The sequence below is a fragment of the Coregonus lavaretus genome (assembly GCF_964263955.1).
Source record: "Coregonus lavaretus genome assembly, chromosome: 4".
NCBI classification, from domain to species: domain Eukaryota; kingdom Metazoa; phylum Chordata; class Actinopteri; order Salmoniformes; family Salmonidae; genus Coregonus; species Coregonus lavaretus.
The window spans coordinates 26,677,087-26,702,834 of NC_139991.1; the positions used below are offsets into that span (position 1 = coordinate 26,677,087).

At 41.7% G+C, this 25,748-nt stretch overlaps 1 protein-coding gene across 1 annotated transcript; it reads right to left on the minus strand.

Annotated features, from left to right (window-relative positions):
* Positions 1-2,476: 2,476 nt before the first annotated feature.
* LOC311127613 (LIM/homeobox protein Lhx5) lies at positions 2,477-22,181 on the minus strand (the record flags this gene model as incomplete). The annotated part of the gene is made up of 5 exons (XM_084159437.1): positions 2,477-2,823; positions 4,524-4,689; positions 17,334-17,611; positions 19,276-19,499; positions 22,009-22,181. 5 exons carry the CDS (start codon positions 22,179-22,181, stop codon positions 2,477-2,479), a joined length of 1,188 nt encoding a protein of 395 aa, XP_084015563.1.
* Between the last annotated feature and the right edge of the window lie 3,567 nt (positions 22,182-25,748).

Consider the following 25,748-nt stretch of genomic DNA (forward strand, 5'->3'; position numbering starts at 1 on the left):
AAACAATACCCCCCACCCATTTTCCCACAACCCAACGATCTCTCTCTCTCTCTCTCTCTCTCTCTCTCTCTCTCTCTCTCTCTCTCTCTCTCTCTCTCTCTCTCTCTCTCTCTCTCTCTCTCTCTCTCTCTCTCTCTCTCTCATATACATTGTGAAGATATACCTCAATAAATCTGGCCACAGAAACGAGACACTCCCTCCTTGTTTTCGTCCCATACAAAGTCCAAAGGGAGAGCACAACAAAAATATGATTTCAATAACAGGATGGAAGTAATAACTCGTAGGGAACAGATGGTATACATTACATTGTTGGAAGTCCAAATGGTACAGCCTGTACCTCTGCAAGGCTAAGAGATAGCTGTATGGGTACAGAGCTGAATTAATCAAATAATAACAGATGAATACATCTGACATTCATGCCTGAATGGAATGAACTGACCTTCACTTTGTTTATCTGTTCGTACCTAAGACCATGTAGGAATAGCGTGGTATGACTGTGAAGATTGTGAAGTCTTTACAGCGGTAAAACTCCTACTCCTACAAGGGCACATTCTCCAGTGAGAGACCTAGACAAACAGTATTCAGGTAGATGATGTAGCAGTAAACCTCATGACCCTGCATACCAGCCGTTAGCATTTCATCTTTAAAAAACAGGTTGTGAAATGTATTCCTGAAATATAATGGCATTGTATTATGATTTATCCTCCTCGTACTTAACCTTGCATGCCAACTAGGCTCACCTACTATATAGAAACTGTAGAAAATACCTTAATTTGTTGATATCTCTATTCTGTATATTTTGTGCTGGTTTCTCTCTCTCTCTGTGTGTGTGTGTGGTATGTGCTCCGTTTTGTTGTCCTTCATTTTGGCTGCATGTGTGCCTGCATGCCTACATAATGTGTCCCTGAAGCCAAGTCCTAAGGATCTCTCTCACACACACACACACACACACACACACACACACACACACACACACACACACACACACACACACACATATATATATATACACACACACACACACACGGCTGGTGGAGACACTCTCTGTAGTGTTCCTATCTGGCCACTGGGTGGCGATGGTTGCCAGGCTGCCAAGCAGACAGACAGGGTAGCAAGTCACAGATGTTGTCTGGCCCCTCCTTTTGTTTTCTGCCTATTGAAGAAGGAGACCTCAGCTGCTGAAGGACGTTCTCCATTATGGCATCAATGTTCTTTTGAAAATAATTTCCATGAAAACATGCTTTTTTTTAAAGGGACAATAACAAAGGGAAGGTCAGGAGAAGTAGAGGAGGAGAGAGGGACAGACAAGGGTGCCTGGATGGGAGTGAGGGATGTGCAGAGGGGGCCTTGATTTAGAGAGGTTTGTGTGTGTATATGTATGCGTGGCTTGTTTATGTGTGTGTTCTGAATAACCATATACAAGAACAGCAAGACCATCAATCGAGAACACATCACTAGAACTGATGGTCAAAATGATGAAGAATGTGTGTGTGAAAATGTGCGTGTGTATTGGGTAGAATTCCAGAAGGAGTAATGTATAGCACTATGGGGCTTTATTAGATCTGCAGTAGAGAGTCTATCAGAGGGTCACTATAAATGTTGTCAATTAGTATTTATTTATCTAATAATAAAATGTTTACATGGCTACCACAAATTAATCTCCTGACTTCTCACTGAGCTGACTATTCTCATCTCTGTAGTCAAGCAGATATCGGCATTGCTCTATTTTGGTGGCGTTGAAGCTAAAAGCAAAGGTGGTTGTACTTAGCAACAGTTAAAACACTGAAAATTGTATTTGTCTGTATTTGAGCATTGTATTGGAAGCAATATTACAATAGGAGAACCAGTCAAACATTATGCAGAAGAGGAACTGACCAGTTAGGCCTACAACATTGTGGCTCTAAGAAACAGTAGAATAAAAAACCAAAACAGTTCTGAAACCAAAAAATAAAATACATCAAATGTCCCTTTTGGCTTGTATTCTTTCTGTATCTCTCTCCACAATATCAAGTGTCCTTAGTCTCCATCAACGGATACCTCCACTGCTTCTCGGAGTGAGAGAGGGAGATACGGGGGTGAGAGGAACCGCCTAAGCGTTTTTTTAATTTTTTTTTATCCCAGTTCATGGTTCCCAGAGGTGGGTGGGGGTGTATTTCTACTACAATCCAGGCCTGAATGGGGTGGCGAATAGTATGACAAAGTTCATATTTTTCCAGCAAAGCCGCCCCATCCTGGATCATCAGTCCTTCACGTATGTGAAGGATCAGAGTTGGGGGGTAACAATTCCATTTTAACTCCATCAATTCAGCAAGCCAATTCAAAATCCCAATTAACAAATACATAAACTGCACTTTTCAATTCATAATAACTCATTCATAACGTCTTCAAATTCATCTCTTGAATTGATTTGGAAGTTCACCCCCCCCCCCCCCCCCCCCCAACCTCTGATCCCAGATCCAGACGTCCCCCCTCTAGTCTACCAGACGGTGGTCTCTCCCATCTCCTGTCCGGGGTGGGACATGGGGGCGCTGTAGCTAGAGTTACTAGCCAGGGAGAAAGGTGGGCTGGGCCCCCCTCCATACGCCTCTCCAGGGACGGGCTGCAGGGAGCTGGGCAGGCCGGGCTCGGGGCTGGGGGTGTCTGCGTGGGAGATCATGTCCGTGAACCTCTGGTCATCAGAGGGGTGGTGGGCTGACACAGAGCCCTCCATGGCCCCTCCATGGATATAGGGGGATTCTGCTGGAGACTGAGCCTGAGAGGAGGGAGGGCCGTGGGGGAAGAAGTCGTAGTTTCCCCCTGCTCCATAGTAGTCGCCCTGGTACTCTGTGGGGGGGAGATACGATTATTCAAATAGAAAACAAATCATCTAATTCATTGTGCAGCACACAGACGAAACAATCTATATAGCTACATTCAAAATCACTGAAATTGAATCTCACACACTTTTAATAACGGACCTGCATAAAGATTCAAGATTTGTAAAAATAATTGCAGTATTGAGTAGCCTAAGTAACATTATAACATTTCAAGGAGGGAAAGGGAACGGTTCAGTTCACTGTTATAGCTGAAAAGTGAAAGCGCAAATCACAACTAAACTTCTAAAATCCACCCTGGTACTCCTTTTTTGTTATATATTAATACGATTTTGATTGCTGACACTCATCCTTTCATCAGTTAATTTTAGTATTTTTCTTATTTTCTTATTCAAAGCGCCTAAACTTTCAAAAGGAAATGAAAATCACACTTTCTACTCTAAATTTCAGTTATACACCATACTCTTTATCTTTTAGTGTGAGTGTGTTCTTTATTTCAGTATTACAAAGGGAAAGAGCAAAAATAACTAACCAAACACATCAAATTCAATGATGTCTTGTTTAATGTACAGTTTGATGTTAAACAACCATTCTTACTAATCCAACAATCTGGAACACACACACACACATTGTGTCAAGATCAGTTAAATGTAGTCAGACAGACATTTCATTATGCTTTGTTCCTAACTTGACAAAGAAACATTTCCCGTCTACATAACTAAATCAGCAGCACGCCAACCTTCTGTTACAAATTGTGCTAATGAGGGGAAGGATAAATCCACTATCAATGCAATGAAATCCCATTTTTTCTCAAAAACCAAATAAACAAGCTAATTATTGAGTCGCACAAACAGAACCCTGCTAGCTATGACAGACCTTGAGATTCAACCTGATCCTGGGGCGGCCGCGGGAAGGAAGGGGGGAGGGGCAGAGAGAGACACACACACATACGTACGCATGCACACGCATAGACACACACACGTGCACGCACGCACACACACACACACAGCCTCCTCTCTATGCAGCAGCAGTAGTAGAGGAACAGAACGATGGAGGGAGTAGGGAGCAGACTCCCCTGCTCCACCAAGGCACAAAAGGGTGTGAAAAGACGCATGCTGAGAACGGAGGGAGCTAGGAGCAAGAGATTAAGGTTTTGTCCTCCTCTCCCCTCCTTCCCTCCTTCCCCTTTCTATCCTTCAAGGCTCCCTTGTATTACTGTGGACGGATGCTGCTATGGTCCAGTATATGACTGATTCCTCAGAGACATCTCTCTTCAGCTTTGTACTGTTGGGATAATCAACTGACAAATGCTCTTGTTTTTATCATTCTGTGGTTGTTCACTTCAGCCCATTCCGGAATGTTCTATGTCTTGAGTTTAACATTCACTTTTCTATATTTTAGAATCGTCTATGTTGTTCCAGTAGGCCACTTGATGAGCAGTCAACACCCTTGTCTCCCTGCAGTTTAGACAAATCTGGGCAGCACAGAGGTGAGCAATGGCATACCTGATGAAAACCATGCTGGGGGAAATTGTGTTTTGTGTATCACTAAAATCTGAGCTTTAACAGTGAGCATTGTCTAGCGACAGGTGGTGGCATTACTACGCATCGCACAGTCCTCAACCGACAGAGTCATCATGCTATCTGACGTAAGGCAATTGACAGTGAGTGTATTTTACCACTATATACTCGAACAGTGAGTGTATCTTACCTGTGTAGTATCCATAGGCCCCAGGCCCCAGTATGTCTGGTTCCTCCAGTCGTCCCCCCAGGGGCCTCATCCTCCGGGGCCCTCTGAAGAAGGCGTGCCGCCGCGCCCCTAAAGCACTCAGCTGCTTCATCCTCCGCTCCTTAGACCGACGGTTCTGGAACCATACCTATAGAGGAAGAGATAGTGAGCTATCAAATCACATCACATCTATAAGGACCTAGGACCCAGAGAAAAATCGAAGATTGTTATCAGATCAAATTAAGTGAAACTATTTTAATAGATTTTAGATCATTATCCTTTTCACGGAAGAAAAAACTTTATTTATACTGCATTTTATACAAGCTTGTCAAGCACACAGAATGTCATAATCAAAGTCGAATCTAATCTAACTTTATTTCTAGTCCATTACTTGTCTACAATGGACAGTAATCATCACCAGATGATTTCATTATCCATTTCACATTTAGTGTTACAACACAAAAAGCTAATGAAAAACTACAAGGTAGTTAAAATGACATGGCCCACTCCTAATCATCATCAAATCAATTCACCATCAAATTAAATCCAATTTTAAAATGTAAGATCTGAATTGTTTTTGTCCATTTTTACATTGTACATTTCACAGACTTGGAGTGCAATTTAACTATTCTTGTTATGCTCATATAGGATTTTGAATTCTGTAGTGTAATGAATATTGCTAGCAACAACAGATTAAATGAATTTTGGACAAGGGATCTGTGGAAAAAGTTTAGAGAGTACAATACAATGTAATATTAATCATCCACAATTTATGTTCTTAGCCCTTAGATGCACCAAATGCATTTCACAGGGACTGTACAACATCAATGATACATTTTTTCAACTCAATTCTTCTTGTACTCCTCAACATTTTTGTTTTGAACATAATGCACTGTATTTTAAGCTTTAGAACTACAACATTTTCTCTCTGCCCAAAGGCAAAATGTGTAGAATTGCAGGAAATTAGCTTTAAAACTGCAAAATGTTCACTTTGATGACAAGAGGGAGGCCTTTCAAATGTTTTCCAGGGCCCAAAACTTGATTAGTTTGGCAATGCACTGCAGAAGTCATAGTAAAACTGCATGACCGCTTTTTGTATTGCACTGTAAAGTAGGAGTTGTGTTCTGATATTATGAGAGGTCGGTCCCTGATGAATTTGCTCTCTCAACGCTCTGCAACAAAAACGAATATTTGAATTATTATTATTTTGCTTGAGACCGGTGTAGAAAAGAGCTCTTCTTAGGCACATCACCTGTAGAAATAACTTCATATAAATAAATGGCTCCACTTAGATAGAAGATAGATTACAGGAGAGATGGGAGAAATAAGGATAATGTGGGATGGAGGCGGTGGAGGTAAACTAACAAACATGGACACTGTCTCTACCTCAACGTCCAACCCAGACACATTATGAAAATGTGTCTAAAATAAGATATTCAGCCTCTCCTCTTTGAGGAATATGGATGTATGTGACAGGCAGAGTGGAGGTTCAGTTTCAACCAGGACTCAGGTGTTGGAGAGCCACCACAGCCATCAACAAACACCCAGTGATGTCCAAGAAACAGAAATCACACTGGAGCTGTTTTGTAACCAGTGATGTGGCTGTCAGTATATTTTTAAATGATCTAATAAAATCAATGAATCAGTCAATAACACAAAGGAACACACACAGAGCAACATACTCTTTTCTATAGGTCACTCTTTTCCATGTGCCTCAACGGGCCTCAATCAAACAACGCAACTCAGGAAGCAGAGACATTAAACAAAGTCTTCACTCTTCCTTGGAGTCAAATAAACTGTCTTTGTACAGGAACAAAGGAGAAGAGGAAATATTTCAACATATGGAGGACTTGCTTTGCATTCTAAAAACATAACACATTTCTCGTTGTCTCTGCATCGGCGCTGCATAATAAGACATGTTAACACCAGCTAGGCTGTACCAGAGGCACAATCCCACTGTGTTGGAGATGAACAAAAACACACAGAGAAAAACACCTAAAACCACTTAGGCATTCCTCTCCATGCTTTTCCTAGCAAAGACGACACCTGCCTATTGAGAACAATCGTCTAACTGTAGGGTACATTTTTAAGGAAATGCTTTTACTCCCCTTGAGAGAGCGTTGCCTAGGGATTACTACACACACAGCAGACCTGGGTTCAAATACTATTTCAGGTATTTCAATACAAGTATGTAGATAACCTTTATTTGGAAGAAAAAGTTGTTGAATATTGGAATGTATTTGAAAATACCATTTGGAAAACATTAGCATATATTTACCATTACTTCAAATACATATCCTTGGAAGTATTTGAAAGACAGTATTTTCAAATAAATATTTTAATTATTTAGATGTATTTGAAAAAGGTTTTGAATGTACTTAATAGTTTGATTTGAAATAACAAACATCTTATTTCACTTTTTAATCAAAATATGCAGCCTAAGCTTTATATTGGTGTCTCATGAAAGAGGACAAGATGCCATGTTACATTTAATTAAAAACACATCAGGGTTTCAAAATGCTTGTCGGACATTGAGCAGCGATCTGGTCTGAAGATATGCCCTGCAATGCTGAAAAGCTGCTCCACAGCTGCGGAGGATTCTGGGACATGTATATAGGTACCAGTGGCGATCAGTGCCGTTTAAGATGAGGGAGGACAAAAAAAATGAATGAGCATGGCCTTATTTCTATTACAGCATATTGGATGACTGTCATTCATATTTCATTCACCCAGTTCAATGTAACATCGATAGGTTTAGGCTACTACATGATACTCGAATTAGTCCAACATTTGCAAACAAGAGTTTCTATTGGACAAATTCAGGTATGTTTATCCCCGTTTTGTTCTGTTTGCTTCCGTTTAAGAAATGTTTTTCAACAGAATTGGAATGAATGCGCCCCTGATCATACAGTTCACTTTCATAGCAGCCACGTTGTATTCCTTCTCGCTCTCCTCTTCTCAACTTGTCCCTTCACTTGTGGACTTCAATGTACAACACATCAGCTGTATGTTACCAGGCGGAAAAAAACTTTCCAAGCCAAACCGCTACACACAGCCTACATCGTTGTCACCATATTAGCTAAAGTAACGTCATAGTCAGCATAGCGAATAGAACTAAGGCATTAGTAAACCCGCTACAATCATGCAGTAATGTTACAGTAATGTTACAGTCAGTAAGCAGTTACACCGGCGGGCCCCGGTGGCAATAAATTAGTAAAACCAGAATCTTACCTTGACTTGGAGGAGTTCCAGTGTTGTGTTAGAAAGTCATAGTCAGCTAGCTAACATAGCATCCCTCTGTTTGAGCAGGGTGTTTCAGTAGGCTAAACTAGCTAGCTGCATTTGCTTCTCCTTCAAATGAATTTGTTCAAAACTGTTCAACTACTGTCTTTCTCTCTCTTTGAGTCAACTACTCACCACATTTTATGCACCGCAGTGCTAGCTAGCTGTAGCTTATGCTATCAGTACTAGACATATTATACTTATTATCTGATCCTTTGATCAAATCAAATCACATTTTATTTGTCACATACACGTGTTTAGCAGATGTTATTGCGGGTGTAGGGAAATGCTTGTGCTTCTAGCTCCGACAGTAATATCTAACAATTTCACAACATATACCCAATACACCCAAATCTAAGTAAGGAATGGAATTTAAGAATATATACATATGGACAAGCAATGACAGAGCGGCATGGACTAAGATACAGTAGAATATTATAGTATACAGTATATACATTTGAGATGAGTAATGCAAGAAATGTAAACATTATTAAAGTGACTAGTGGCCAGTGATTTCAAATATCAGCAGCAGCCTCTAATGTGCTGGTGCTGGCTATTTAACAGTCTGATGGCCTTGAGATAGAAGCTGTTTTTCATTATCTCGATCCCAGCTTTGATGCACTTATACTGACCTCGCCTTCTGGATGATAGCGGGGTGAACAGGCAGTGGCTCGTGTGGTTGATGTCCTTGATGATCTTTTTGGCCTTCCTGTGACATCGGGTGCTGTAGGTGTCCTGGAGGGCGGGTAGTTTGCCCCCGGTAATGCGTTCGGCAGACCGCACCACCCTCTGGAGAGCCCTGCGGTTGCGGGCAGTGCAGATGCCGTATCAGGCGGTGATACAGCCCGACAGGATGCTCTCAATTGTGCATCTGTAAAAGTTTGTGAGGGTTTTAGGTGCCAAGACAAATTTCTTCAGCCTCCTGAGGTTGAAGAGGCTCTGTTGCGCCTTCTTCACCACACTGTCTGCGTGGATGGACCATTTCAGTTTGTCAGTGATGTGTACGCCAAGGAACTTGAAGCTTTCCACCTTCTCCACTGCGGTCCCGTCGATGTGGATAGGGTGGTGCACTCTCTGCTGTTTCCTGAAGTCCACGATCATCTCCTTTGTTTTGTTGACGTTGAGTGAGAGGTTATTTTCCTGGCTCCACACTCCCAGAGCCCTCACCTCCTCCCTGTAGGCTGTCTCGTCATTGTTGGTAATCAAGCCTATTACTGTTGTGTCGTCTGCAAACTTCATGATTGAGTTGGAGGCGTGCTTGGCCACGCAATCATGGGTGAACAGGGAGTACAGGAGGGGGCTGAACACGCACCCTTGTGGGGCCCCAGTGTTGAGGATCAGCAAAGTGGAGATGTTGTTTCCTACCTTCACCACCTGGGGGGCGGCCCGTCAGGAAGTCCAGGACCCAGTTGCACAGGGCGGGGTTCAGACCCAGGGCCTCGAGCTTAATGATGAGCATGGAGGATACTATGGTGTTGAATGCTGAGCTATAGTCAATGAACAGCATTCTTACATAGGTATTCCTCTTGTCCAGATGGGATAGGGCAGTGTGCAGTGTGATGGCGATTGCATCGTCTGTGGATCTATTGGGGTGGTAAGCAAATTGAAGTGGGTCTAGGGTGACAGGTAAGGTAGAGGTGATATGATCCTAGTCTCTCAAAGCACTTCATGTTGACATTTAGTTCAGTTACCTTTGCTTTCTTGGGTACAGTAACAATGGTGGCCATCTTGAAGCATGTGGGGACAGCAGACTGGGATAGGGAGAGATTGAATATGTCCGTAAACACACCAGCCAGCTCTGAAGACGCGGCTAGGGATGCCGTCTGGGCCGGCAGTCTTGCGGGGGTTAACATGCTTAAATGTCTTACTCACGTCCGCTACGGAGAAGGAGAGCCCACAGTCCTTGGTAGTGGGCCGCGTCGGTGGCACTGTCCTCAAAGCGGGCGAAGAAGGTGTTTAGCTTGTCTGGAAGCGAGACGTCGGTGTCGGCGACGTGGCTGGTTTTCCTTTTGTAGTCTGTGATTGTCTGTAGACCCTGCCACATACGTCTCGTGTCTGAGCCGTTGAATTGCTACTCCACTTTGTCTCTATACTGATGTTTTGCCAGTTTAATTGCCTTGCGGAGTGAGTAGCTACACTGTTTGTATTCTGCCATATTCCCAGTCACCTTGCCATGGTTAAATGCGGTGGTTCGCGCTTTCAATTTTGTGCGAATGCTGCCATCTATCCACGGTTTCTGGTTAGGGTAGGTTTTAAAAGTCACAGTGGGCACAACATCTCCTATACACTTCATGATAAACTCAGTCACCGTTTCAGTGTATTCGTCTAAATTATTTTTGCAAGCTACCCAGAACATATCCCAGTCCATGTGATCAAAACAATCTTGAAGCATGGATTCCGATTGGTCAGACCAGCGTTGAATAGTCCTTAGCACGGGCACTTCCTGTTTGAGTTTCTGCCTATAGGAAGGGAGAAGCAAAATGGAGTCGTGGTCAGATTTGCCGAAAGTAGGGTGGACAACATGTCAGATCATGCTGCAAGAGCTCTGATAGGTTGGAGGACGTCCTCCGGAAGTTGTCATAATTACTGTGTAAGTCTATGGAAGGGGGTGAGAACAATGAGCCGCCTAGGTTTTGTATTGAAGTCAATGTACCTAGAGGAGGACGGAAGCTAGCTGTCTTCCGGCTACACCATGGTGCTACCCTACAGAGTGCTGTTGAGGCTACTGTTGACCTTCTTTGCAAAATAGGAGCAAAAGAAGGTCAACAGAGGAGCCTCCACTGATAGGTACTCAGCAGCAACTCTGTGCAGTGTTGGGTATGTGTGACTGTGTGACTGTGTTTCAGTCTGAGGATCAGTAGTTGGTGGAAGATATGGGGTGATGAGGTACTCCTCAAGGTTATTATAGTAAACTAAAACTGAAACTAAAATAAACTAAAATTGGAGAATAAAAAACAATAACTGAAAAATACTAATAAAAAATAAAAAAATTACAAACTTAAACTATACTGAAACTATTATCTTTGACTGCAAAACTAACTAAAATAAAAACAACCAAATTATGTTTAGTTGTAGTTTTTGTTATTCTAAACTTTGGGCAAAAATGTCATGGGGTTTTCAAGCTTTTTTTTCTAATGGGGTTTTCATGCTTCTGAAACTGGCGGGTAAATGCTGCCAGTAGAGGGTGGTTTCAAATAGGCCTCGCTTGTGCATCACTAGCTATCAGTAGCTATCAGTAGATAACAGGGAAGAAATACGAGGGCGCTCATGGAGCGTGAGCGTGAACAATGGCGGCAGCAAAAGGTAAAGCCCTGTATGGGATTGTTTTGAGTACATTGCTGGAAAGGACTAAAGTAAATGTATTGTAGTGTCAGCAGTGTGTGTGGACAGAGATACACTGAACAAAAATATAAACGCAACATGTAAAGTGTTGGTCCCATGTTTCATGAGCTGAAATAAAAGATCCCAGAAATGTTCCATACGCACAAAAAGCTTATTTCTCTCAAATGATGTGCACAAATTTGTTTACATCCCTGTTATTGAGCATGTCTCCTTTGCCAAGATAATCCATCCACCTGACAGGTGTGGCATATCAAGAATCTGATTAAACGGCATGATCATTACACAGGTGCACCTTGTGCTGGGGACAATAAAAGGCCACTCTAAAATGTACAGTTTTGTCACATAACACAATGCCACAGATGTCTCAAGTTTTGAGGGGGCGTGTAATTGGCATGCTGACTGCAGGAATGTCCACCAGAGCTGTTGCCCGAGAATAGAATGTTCATTTCTCTACCATAAGCCGCGTCCAATGTCGTTTTAGAAAATGTGGTAGAACGTCCAACCGACCTCATAACTGCAGACCATGTGTAACCACGCCAGCCCAGGACCTCCACATCTGGCTTCTTCACCTGCGGGATCATTTGAGACCAGCCACCCGGACAACTGATGAAACTGTGGGTTTGCACAACTGAAGAATTTCTGAACAAACTGTCAGAAACCGTCTCAGGGAAGCTCATCTGCGTGCTCGTTGTCCTCTCCAGGGTCTTGAGTTGACTGCAGTTCGACGTCGTAACCGACTTCAGTGGGCAAATGCTCACCTTCGATGGCCACTGGCACGCTGGAGAAGTGTGCTCTTCACGGATAAATCCCGGTTTCAACTGTACCGGGCAGATAGCAGACAGCGTATATATGGCGTCATGTGGGCGAGCGGTTTGCTGATGTCAACGTAGTGAACAGAGTGCCCCATGGTGGCAGTGGGGTTATGGTATGGGCAGGCATAAGCTACGGACAATGAACACAATTGCATTTTATAGATGGCAATTTGAATGCACAGAGGTACTGTGACGAGATCCTGAAGCCCATTGTCCTGACATTCATCAGCCGCCATCACCTCATGTTTCAGCATGATAATGGACGGTCCCATGTCGCAAGGATCTGTACACAATTCCTGGAAGCTGAAAATGCCCCAGTTCTTCCATGGCCTGCATATTCACCAGACATGTCACCCATTGAGCATGTTTGGGATGCTCTGGATCGACGTGTACGACAGCGTGTTCCAGTTCCTGCCAAAGTCCAGCAACTTCGCACAGCTATTGAAGAGGAGTGGAACAACATTCCACAAGACACAATCAACAGCCTGATCAACTCTATGCGAAGGAGATGTCACGCTGCATGAGGCAAATGGTGGTCACACCAGATACTGACTGGTTTTCTGATCCACGCCCCTACTTTTTTTTAAAGGTATCTGTGACCAACAGATGCATATCTTTATTCCCAGTCATGTGAAATCAATAGATTAGGGCCTAATTAATTTATTTCAATTGACTGATTTCCTTATATGAACTGTAACTCAGTAAAATTGTTGAAATTGTTGCATGTTGCATTCATATTTTTGTACAGTGTAAAAGGGAAAACCCAACCTCAAAGTTAAACTGAACAGCGCCCACAAAGAATCATACAAACAATTTCAGGATAAAGACAAGGTGAGACAGCCACCAGCTATTAGTAGCTGCACGTAAATGGCAATGTTAGGACAATCAACTTTAGCAGTTTGAATCAAAAGAGCAGAAACATGGCAACCTAATTCAAACGAGTAAAAAAAAAAGAGAAGAAGCACTGGTTAATATATTGATTCAGTCTGGCAAGTCCATGAGACTGTACGATGAGCCAGCCTTCAGAAAGTTCAACCAAACACTTGATGCCAAATTTAGAACTCCCGGCGCTGCTAGAGTAAACGTGTTGATTGCTTTGTAAATGGATACAGTAACCCAGAAGGTTAAGGAGATTCTGAAAGAGGCATGGAAAATAACCCTGGGTGTAGACAGATGGATGAAGAAAGGATTGACTGCTTTGTTTATGTATCACCCTTCTTCCAAGAAGGCATAGCATGTGTTGCTCAAGCTCCATCAGATTTAGCATTAACACACCAGAGAGGTAATTGACTGCACATTGGAAGCATGGGACATACCATAGGAGAAGATCCTACTCGTCGTAACTGACAACGGGGCGAACATAGTCAAGACTATCAAGCTATTACAGAACAGGCAAGAGAATACCCGTGACCAACAACAACCAGAGATGGCCATAGCTTTGAACGGTGCGGCAGAAATGTCAGACACCGGTAATTATCCTTTTAAATCCAAGTCACATTAAGATTGATTTATAACTTAAACATAACCAAAGCTATGACCTGACCCATCACCTTATGTATTACTGCCCCCCAGTGGCAAGAAGTAACATCCCAAAATAACACAAACTATAGGCCTACAACACATAAATGGCTCCTAGCCTCCCACACATAGGCTACTTTCGGTCACTAACACTAAAACTAAAACTGAAACGAAATAGAAATGATTTGATAAAATTCTAACAAAAAAAATCGAACTAAATAAAAATGAGTAAATTAAGTCTGAAAACTAACTGAAATAAAACTGAATTTCAAATAAAAATCTAAAAACAACTAGAAATGAAAAACTAAGAGAAAATCAAAAACGATAAACTTGGTAGGCTACTTCTCAATTTCTTTGTTGTTTGGAGTACATGCAGCCGTGCTTGCTTGTCCAATCGACTTTTCTTCACTGGTGGTGGTGACTCACTGTGTGGGACAACCTGTGTTGTGTTGGTGAACTTTGTGTCCAGATCATTGATATCTGCAGTAAGAGCAGCCTTCTTAGTGGCATTGCACCATGCCAGTTTAAAGTGTGGATCCAAGACTGAGGCAATCTGGTATGGCTTTTTCTGCTCATAAACAGTCAGGCGCTTCTCAACTGCTTCTTTCAGGTTTTTGACAAGCTTTTGATTGAACCTGGTAGAGTAATTGGTGAGATGTTTAGTAAGTCCTCTGATGCATGGAATGATGTAGCTGGCTATGACAATTCCGGATCTTTGCGCACGCAATCTGTGGCAATCTCAAAGGGGGTTAGGATGTCCACAGCATAAGCGAGTACATACTTCTCATGCATGGATAGCTTGGTGACAGGCAGTGTGTCAAGATTGTCTTCATCCGCATTGAGAACTGATGTAATAATTTTCATTTGAGAGTTCCACCTTGTTGTGACAGTAGCTGGTTGCAGCAGTTTCGCAAGGACCCAAGGGGAAGAGAGAAAAATGTGCAATTTTATAGCTAATCTCATGCTTTTTTACACATTTTGCCATGAGGCTTAGAGAATATGTCTTATTAATATTAACAAAATATGAAATGTGTGTTTTTATAGATCAAAGTATCAGCTGTCACACCATGTAAATTAACAACAATATCCATTATTGCCAGAATTTCAAACACTTTTTTGGAGAGTTTGAACTTGGGATACTTTGCTCCGAACAAGGGCATTTCCAGGCATAGACCCGACATGGAAATTAATAATATTGAAAGTATTTTGAAAATTCAAAAAACTAATATTTTCCTTAGAAAATTCCCCAAAATGTAAATTTTAAGCTAAAATAATGCTACAAAATTCATTTTTTTCTAACTATAAAAATAAAGTTTCCCTGCTGGACAAGGACTATCCCCACTTTTAAGATTTCCTGAGCTAATTTCCTGCTATTCTACACATTTTGCCATGAGAAAGTGTTGTAGTTTTAAGAAACGTTGCTTTTTTCTTTTGGGGGTTTGTGGCCCCCAAAGCTCGTGGGCCCCCTAGCCTTGCGGTGACACAATGTTGGAGGCTTTGGAAATGTCTTTGTTGAGGTTATCTGCCATCTTTTATGGTGAGCTGCAGTGTGTGAGCAAAGCATCTCTCATGCTGTGTAAAGTGAAATTCATCAAGGTCAGTGGAACTTACAGGTTGCAGACCTTCCTCCTCAGTATACATTTAACATTTTAGTCATTTAGCAGACGCTCTTATCCAGAGCGACTTACAGGAGCAATTAGGGTTAAGGGCCTTGCTCAAGGGCACATCGACAGATTTTTCACCTAGTCAGCTCGGGGATTAGAACAAGCGACCTTTCAGTTCCTGGCACAATGCTCTTAACCACTAAGCTACCTGCCGCCCTTCTTCGGAGGAAGGCAGCAACCATGTATTCATAGAATTAGGGGGGGTGGGGGGAGGGGAGGAGGGGGGGTGAAACTGGCCACCATCTTGGTTCTATATACATCACAGTGCATTATGTTATTGCTAATCAGAGATAAATGGGTTTGATTCAGTGTTGTGGAGACATGAAACTGGGAAGATGCTACAAGGCCTGGTCTGAGAGGAGAGATTGTCTGGCAGTAAATGAGTGAGGACAGAGGAGTGAGGGGGTGTACGGTATATGGTATGTAAATCTGTGAAATCAGTGATAATTACTGTAAGCACACAAAAAGCCACATCTCAGCTGGCAGTGACGGTGCTAATCACCCTAACACAGTCTAAACCCAGACACCGAGAGTGTGTGTTTGTGTGTGCATGTGTGTGACACAGAGCAGGTTATGACTTAAAGGCTAGAGATCTGAGTGTGTTTGGCAGCCATGAGGATATATTCCACTTCTAGAAGGTAAACAGTAATGTTATTACTCTCTCATTAGCAATGACCATGATCTTGTGGTCCTCTGTAGCTCAATTGGTAGAGCATGGCGCTTGTAACGCCAGGGTAGTGGGTTCGGTCCCCGGGACCACCCATACGTAAAAATGTATGCACACATGACTGTAAGTCTCTTTGGATAAAAGCGTCTGCTAAATGGCATATTATTATATTATTATTATCTCACATGTTGTCACAGGGCCATCAGATCTCCCTAACAGGGTTTGAGGTCAATTCAGTTTTAATTAGTCAATTCAGCAAGTGAAAAATCCTGATAGAATTTTTTTTGAACTTTTACTTCCTTGACTGACCCGAACTCCTGCTCCTTTAAACCTCTAAATTGTCTTGGTTGGGATGTGCACTTGTTAAAATACACTGTTTTTCTCTATCACTATAACACCTTCCTTCACCACCTGTTTACAGTATTTCTGTGCAGTGGTGTGGGCTTTTTTTGTAATGACACCATTGTTAAATTATTGGCTGTTAAAAGCATTAACAGTGCATTATATTTCTAAAATGTAAAGGCCTATGGCTACAGATAGGCTACATATTTAAATATGCACATACTGTGCAGGCAATCCGGGTATTATACTTGCTTCAAGAATAAATGAGAAATCAACAGCAAATACAATATGTCATATTAAGAAACGAATGTCTTCCATCTTTCATTCATATTCATTCAAATCATAATTTCTCTTTTGCTTTAAAAAAAACAAAAAAACAATCAAACAGGAGTCCAAATAGGTTACAATAGACGATAAATAGCCTGGTCAAATTGCCAATGTAATGTCTGATTATTCGAAATCTTTAATTGATAAGAGATAAAGAAAATCACAACTCAATCTTAAGAAATAGTCAACTTAATTATATTAATTTAGCACTTGATAGTGTAGCTAAATATTACAAAAATATAAAAAACAAAAAATTTGTAATGTGGTTTCTAGGCCCATTCCCATTTCGCGGGGAGGGAGGTTCATTAACTCTCTCGAACTGATTTTATGGATTTATCAATCAGCTTTTAATTTGAATACGTCTTGTTATTTTTCTCAGATTTTTTTTTTTTACCAAAGATGTTTTTACTCCAAAGATAGGTAGGTAAATTATGATCTACTTCATACAAATAGCTTTAGGGGTCTGGACTGAAAAATTACCTACATTGTGTTGTGACATTCTTTTCACTCTCACTTTGTCAATTACGTCTTTAATTAAATCGCGATCTATTCTATCTAATTCATCACGAATGTGGAAGACACCAGACAGGCCCATGTTGTCTACACCATGTAGCCTACCAAAACGCAGCAGTGCTCATCAAACACGCAAAGAGAAGAACCACATTATTTCTCAATTGGACCTGAGAACTCAACACAATCAACCCAGAGCTTCTATTCTATTCTATTCTATTCTATCGAGTTCAGTTCTATTTAGAATAGAAATTCTAACTTGGCCAAATATAAACCAGGCTCTGCATCAACCAACAATTAAAATGCTCAAGTTAGCCTGCTCTCCTACCTGTATAACCCGCATGTTGAGTCCCGTCTCCTGGGCCAACTGTTCCCGAATGTGTCGGGTGGGTTTCGGCGTGGCCACGAAGGCAGCCTTCAGCGTCTCCAGCTGCTTGGCTTTGATGGTGGTCCGTGGGCCTCGCCGCTTCGTGCCCGAATTCTGCTCCTCATTCTCGTTATTGTTCATGTCCTTATCTGAGGACATGGAATTGTCCGTCTCTTTTGTGTCGTCCTGTATCGGGTCCTGGAGGTCCGGCGATAAACTTCTGTCTGTGCATGATGACACTGGGGGACGGGAGAGAATGGAAAGGTCTCAATCGGAGGTGTCATGGGGTCTACTACTAGATTATTGCTGTAGCCTGTCTAATCACAAATAAACGAGAATATGTGGAACAATGACGCCTCACAAAATACAAATATGGAAGCCCTTGTATATATATTTTAAAAATAATAACCTACACTTTGCCAATGTAACCAATATGAAACAGACTAAATGCATGGATTTACCAGTTTAACTCTTCACAAATAAAACAGGTGTAACCAACTCGACCCTGCCCGTGTGTGACATAAGCGGATCGAGATAATGAAAGAGAAATTATGCATGTAATGTGAAACAAAAAAAGGGGCTAGGCTGATCCCCAAGGACCCGCTGCGTCGCACGATAACAGCATGTCATTGTCCGAGGGGAGGGCTGTTTGAGCCATTCATCTGACAGGAATTTATAGCGTTGATAAGCCTGAGCTATGGTCAGATGCATTCAGCGACGCCGAGATGCTTTGTTGGGGAACATCATCAAACGCTAGGCTACACATGCCCTATACACGGCCCATTGCAGCCGCGAGAATGTCAGTATGTTCATATTTGAAGCTACAGACACCCAACGAGGGGTCAAAATCAATGTCACGTCTTTCGAGTATACAAATGTTATTCCTCACCTTGTTGATCTAAAGACAACATCGAATGCCAGTGATGGGAGCCTGAGAACCCCACAAACACAAGCTTTTCTGAAAGTTGTTGACTTTTATACATTTTAGTTCCAAACACCCCAAAGTGTAGGCCTAATCTCTTAACAATATCAAGGCCATGTTGAATAATGACATTTTAGAGATATTTATTTATTAGGCGAGGAAGTGACTTACAGCCGAATTCTCCAAAGGCTACACATTTTGGACCATGTAGGCCTACGACACTGCAGCTAAAATGGGAAAGTAAGCTAGAATATAGAATAGAATCCCACAATTCATATACATCTATTAGACTAGGCTACTTCAGAATGGACGCAGAAGATACCCCAACGAATGCAGAACCAGAGCTGACACGCAGACAGGCACCATGTCCATGGTTCTGAATTACCTGACGGAGGCCTATTGTAGGACTTGATATAGGCCTAGGTTATGGCTCTGGATAAAACAAATTAAGAGGCTTTGTAGCAGAATAGGTTTTCGAAGTCATGCATTTTAGTTTGCAAAAGCATATGTGTATATGTGGTATAGGCCTATCCTATTTTAGGAATCCAACAAATAAAACCCAGCAATAGTTCAAGGCGTTTCTCATCATGCACAAATAGTTTTAATTATCCACCATACCCAGTGTATGAGGATTGGATCCCACGTTGAAACGATCCGTAAATAAATAAAGACAAATTAATCAGTCAACGTAGGTGGCCAAAACAGTCTTCCAAAAAGCAACCCGCATGAAATGATGCTCCGTTGCTTTCAAATATAAATGCAGACTATAATATACAACTTATATTTTTGAGGGAAAAAATAGGCTTATGCTACTCATTCGAAGAAAGAAAGGTCCATTATTTTCAGACAACCCTATAGAATTTTTCCAAAATGAACAGACCATTGATCCTTTCGTATCCATGCACTAGCCTAACATTACTAGACCGTCTAGAATGTCTACTGTAGACGCACTTTTGAAACCCTTAGCTATAATTAGAATACCTGAATTCAAATTGACTTCCTTGATAGCCCCTGAGCTTAGGTAGTCTTCTTTGCACACAAACTTATTTTCGTCGATGACGTAGAGCTCCTCGCCGGTGGACAGCTGCTTGTTGCACACCATGCACGTGAAGCAGTTGAGATGGAACACCTTGCTGCGCGCCTTGCGCACCAGATCGCTGGGAGAGATGCCTTGGAGGCAGCCCGCGCACTTCGTCCCAAACCTCCTGAAAAGAAAGGGAGAGGAGAGAGAAGAGGGGTGTTGGTTGAGAAAATAATACGAATTTGAGATGGACATTTCATTTTCGCAGACGCTCTTATCCAGAGCGACTTACAGTTAGTGCATTATTTTTTCATACGGGCCCCCCGTGGGAATCGAACCCACAACCCTGGCGTTGCAAACGCCATGCTCTACCAACTGAGCTACAAGGGACACTATATTTAACTGTTCTAACTTAATAAAAAGGCATTATTATACATATTGACCAATAGCGAATTTTGCAACTGTGGGCAATGCAGATGTTTTGGAAAGTAACCTGATTTGAAGTTTTTGTTCCCAGAAAATTACGAAATAGCAATGACAAAACACTTACAACAATGACTAAAGATAGTCTATAATAGTAATAATGTATTGTTTTTCTTTTAACCATTTGTTTTATTGTATTTCATATTTGCCATGATTGAAGAAGGGGTAGGCTATTTCGAAATCATTTTCGTTAAAATCTAACAGACTACTCTTGATACATAATATAGCCTAAAATGTAGTACCTGCGCTAGACTGATTTTCAACCTTGGAGAGAAATAACATCATTATTGTTTTAACAATAAACCCACGCAGAACGTATTAGTGACAATCAGCACATTGTAACTGCAGAGATATTCGAGGATTAAACGGACTAGGAACATTTTAGCGTGAAATCTCCTGTTAATCCACATTCACCCTCTTCACATGCAAAAAGCATGGTGGATATACTTGTATTATTTAGATAGACAGGCGAGTATATAATAGCCTAACTCAACGTCTCATCGTTTCCAGGGATAAGTCGACAAGGTAAATCAGTTGAAAATGCAAGTGTTTCACTGGAAGAAAATGTGTGCTACATATAGTGATGGGGAATGGGAAGCCTTATTATGTGTTTCTCCCACCATGCATTGTACTTTAGTGTTTCCCTCTCCAATGTGAAATAAATAGGCCTAATCCACCTCATCACGAGCCAGAAACCTCATCACGCGCCTCTCATGGTGATTTTGTAATCTCTCTCATCAACATGGCGTAGCCTCAGGGTGAAACAAATACAGGAATTGAAAATATTTCAATTATAATACGATTATTGGAGGGAGTGTGTGTGGGGGGTGGGTGTGGGGGGTGTCGAGGAAAGCCCCCTTTATTTTTACAGAATCAATCTCTCTCTTTCTCTGTCTCTCTCTCCAGCCATTTGCAATAGTATCGCTCCACTGTACCCTTTCACATGCACGGCTCGGCGAGACCACCACACTACTTACACAACAAATAGCCACATTAGGGTGATTACTGTTTCGCCTGGCTAATTGTTCGGCCATTTAAATCCACCGATGGAAGCCGGCTAATATGATGGTCAAGGCCGTTTGAGGCCAACATTGCCATCACAAAGGCTTAAATACTGGGCCTCACATGTCATTAAACAATTTGTAGGGGAAGGGGAAAAAAGATGACACATAACTAATTGGTATGATGCTATGAGAGTGCGCGGACACAAACAGGGGCCTACACTTATCACTGAATTACCACTTTGAAGAGCTGAGCGGCTGGTGTAGGCCTAATGGTTAGGTTTTCAAATCTATTGCAACAAACAATAGTGGAAACAGAGAGTACAGGTGAGACGAAAAATTTATCTGATTTATAAATAGATTTAAACTGCCTCCATGTGCATGAATGGATAAAGAGTGAATATTCAAGCCCACATAATATTCAGAATATTCAACCCCACCAATAATATGAATTTATAAATAAAAGTGATATTATTTGTCATAATAAATATTAGGAATTAAGGTTATGATTCGTATTACATTTACATTTTAGTCATTTAGCAGACGTTCTTATCCAGAGCGACTTACAGTTAGTGAGTGCATACATGATTCTAAATTTTTTCAGAAATCACACTTTGTGTCTAAAAAACACACTCTTCATGTAAAACTCAAGCGGACAAAGAGTGATAACGTGGACATCTCAGGCTATGATTAAATAGTTCTGTCAAAATGCTAAATATATTTGTGATATTCAGAGCTCTAGAATTAACTTATAACTGAAATTATATTCATTTATATAGGCCTAATAATGATATGATTTTAGTTGCGAAGCCAATGTGGTTACAATATAATTTCTGTAAGGCTTGAAATGTAATAATTGAAGTGACATTTTAAAACAATTCAAATAACTGATAGGTTATCTCACCTATAGGTGAATTATAGGCTATAATGTGAACTAGGCCATGGTGAACCATATCCATTTCCACAAAACAATGTGTAGACCTACAGAATAATATCATTATGGTTATTTTATTCTGTGAGTGACGCTAAAACGAGAGCTATTTTGATCATTGTGTGACATTAAATCAATTTCAGCATTTTAAGACACTTACTAACAAAAAACAGACAAACAAATCTTCAGAAGCAGCAGGGTTATAATTCTCCCTGGTGAGTTCACTGAGTTTTTGGCAAACCTGCTTTTACGCATGAATCCCCAATCTGAATCCTTACCTGAAAAAGTCAATTTTACAATAGAGCTTCCCATCCCGCGAGAAGCACTTCTCGGTCAGGTTACAGTGGCACTCGCAGCATTGGACGCACTTGGCGTGCCAGGCTCGGTCCAACACGTTGAGCAGGAACCGGTCCAGGATGGGCCTGTCGCACCCCGCGCAGTGGACCATCATCCCACCGGTCTGGAGGACAACGAGGGCCGACCTTCCCACGCGGACTCCGGTGCTGGGTCTGGGGCCACGCGGCTCTCCGCGCAGCAACGTCTTGGCTCCGGGGTTGGGGACAAAGCAGGCGCGAATGTTCTGTCAGGTGGGTGGATGGGTGGTGAGAAGCCCCTCTCCCCTACCGTTTAAAGGCAGGCTATAGGCGAACACTCCCCGAAGTTCCTCTACTGTACTCCTGGTTCTGGACGCCCCTGTCCTGTTCTGTCCTGGCACTTGTCACAATCCAGAATCCAGAAGATAAAAATATGAATTAAAAAATCACCTATAGTCCTCTTCTTCATTTACGGGCTGCGTAAAAATGGAAAGCCTGTTCGTCCCCGCTGTAGAGAATATGTTACACGGGCTGTAGCTTATTATTATTTTGTTGTTGTTGTCATCTTTTGTTTTTAGGTTCCACTTCTTCGCCTCCGCTCACCTCACGTCGACACTTTTCGCATCACTGTGCCCGGCTGTGCCGGAGAGAGGCGCATCCGTATTCAGATTGGGTGACGCTCTCATTAATTCCCGTGCCTGGGTGGCCAATCAGGACTCAAGTTGTCATGGTTAACCCTTTAAATAATGGTCGGTAACCTACCTTCATGTCGACCCAAAACATAAACCATGCTCGCAGAAATAAGCGAATAAACTAACTTTGCGGAGAGGGACACGATATTTTGGCAAAAATATCACTCACTGGTCACATTCGTTTTGGTACTACCTTGTTACAGAATGGACCTAAACGGTGTAAATAGGTCTACAATCTGCCATTTTCTATTTGTCAGCTGTAGCTCTACTATCAAGCTCTTGGGGTGAATTGATTTTAGGGACTATCCCCATCCGACGCTTCAAGAAATGGAGCACCAGCAGACGAATTATATAGGCTAAACTAGCTGGGCCCTATAAAAAACCAAACATGCCTTTTGTCTAATATCACCAATCAACAAGATCTTTCTCTGTGACAATTGGGCCAATTAAGACATGTTTTATAGGGGAAATTATAGTTTTGATTGGTTTAATTGAATCCTCACAAATTGAAAGCTAAATTAAGCTTCTAAAGACACCAAGGCACAAAACAAAAACCTGCGGACCATCTTCCATTTTCTTTCTTCTTTTCACCTCTTCTTCGTCTTCGGTCTTTGACAAGATGACCTAGTGGAGTTGATGCCTAATAGCCAACACCTTTCTAAAGCGGCCTACAAAGTGAGGGGGCCGTCTTTACATGACATGATACCCGCCTTAAATGACCCTGAATGGGATGCGGTGGGAGTAGCTGAACAAGAGCTAATGCTACAAAACCCTCCCTGCATTATCATCTGTCTCTCTCTCTGTGTGTGTGGAGTGGAGGGGACGGGAGGGGAGGGGGACCTATGCAGGCCCTTTCTTATGCAGAAAGCTATTTACAGGGAAATGCACAGGATTAAGATAGCGGGGCCTCATCAATAGGGAGAGCCGGGTCACCCGCCGCTTTAACAGAGTAGCCACCAATCGAAGGGAATTTCAATATTTACCCAGATCATCATTTAGTTAGTTATAGCAGTGCAAACATCATGCAGACGCTAATGGTTGTTAGTGGAAATGCGAGGCTGGTTTAAAACTACGTTTGAGCAGTTGTAGTATAGGCCTATAATGAGCTGGTTAAGCAGGTGTTAATTTGGACCCATTACACATTCTCATTTAAGATAACGTTTTAATCAGAACAACCTCATCAACAACATGGATTGACAACTTTATAATTTCATAATAACAGCATTTAAATTGCACATTGTCGCTGTAGGCCTACATAAATAACTAATCAAATCAAATCAAATGTCATTTGTCACATGCACCGAATAAAACAGGTTCACCTTACAGTGAAATGCTTACTTACAATCCCTTAACCAACAATGCAGTTTTAAGAAAGAATACCAAAAACAATCACACAAAAAAATACAATATAAAATAATACGAAATAAAAGTAACAAATAATTAGAACTCATCTGAAGCAATTATTAGAATTAAGGTCAATTGGACAATTATTCAAAGAAAAGTATTGTTTATGATAAATGTGTAAATAGCCTGCTTTATGGCAAAAAGCTGACAATATTTCAGGTTTTACGTGGAACAAATGACTGTCATTATATTTGTATGAGTTTGAATGAGTTTTATAGGCCTATCAATATTATTCTAATTTATTATTCTGTTTTATGAATTATGCATTATTATGTATTGTTATTATTATTGTTATTCATATTATGTCCTCCTCCTTACCATATTTCACCACCACCACCACCACCATCATCATCCTCTTAATCAATGTTTTCAACCAAAAGCATAGGCCTAGTGCACTGATAAGGCCTATAGCATATGACCTAACCTTACATAGAGCCAAGTGAAGTTGTAGCGCGTGCATGCATGCATCAATTTTGGAGCAGTATGATTATCCATCCATATCCATCCGTAGATTGTAGAATGTGAAATGTTTTCTGTGGTGCGGGTTGGTATTAAGTGGTGACTCTACATGATAATAAAGCAGCAATTTATGTAGCCGAGGGAGGCCGTTCAGCTTGTTGGGAGAGAAAGGGGGAGAGCCCGGGCCACCGAGGGGACCCCCGCCGCTCTTGGCAGGCGAAAGTGGCAGCAAAGCTTGGCCTCGCTCACGGTCTTAATCCCAAAGCTATCGGGGCTTGCTATTTATTTTTCTCACAAAATTGTATTTTCTTGACTCTCCGTTTAAGAACTCCTAAACATTTCTGTTCGAATGTTGTTAGCACCAATGAACGTAGACATATAGGCTACTCCCCGTCAGCAAAAAGTAAATAAGGCGCGAAATAGACGACATACGCACTTGGTGTAGCCTACTAATTTACATATCTGAAACTGTTAAATTAATTGCTCAAATTCAACCTGCCAACTGTTGATGAGTAGTCAACGTGGGTTTGTAGCCTATCATACCTGCCTGCCTCATATTTTCCTTTAGGCCTTTGATGATAGCCTATTTTTAATACAACCAGGTAGCATTCACGTAGACTATGATAAGGGTGTGAGTAGAGAGTCGTATAGGCCTTTCCAAATAATGATACAAACGGTGCTTTTAGAGAATATAATCTATTTAGGGGACAAAGCGTTATCACCCTGTACGTGGGAAGAGAACATGTTGGGTAAAGAGAGCTCTTGCCACAGCTTCTCGCCTCTTGTTTGAGTCACACATTTCATTGTATAGGGATACATTTAATTGGGTAGCTGTGTTCTCTCGTTTATCCCATCACCTATACCGTTCTCTCTCTCTCGAGCTCTCTCCCCTGCAAGCCAAACAGTCCAGCGCCGTGCCTAGCAGAGCCACACTGTGCGGGATGCACCTGCTACTAGGAACTCCTGGAGAGAGCGGAAGTGACCAAGGTGCTGAAACTAGACAACTAGCCGCAGGGGCCGGGTTTTTATTTCATCTTTGCTATTGCTAGCCTAATTGAATATACAGATGTAGGATCTTAATTTGATCACTCCTTTGTTGCTGGGAATGTACCTGCAACGCAGGTAATGCAAACTTGTAGTTTATTCAAA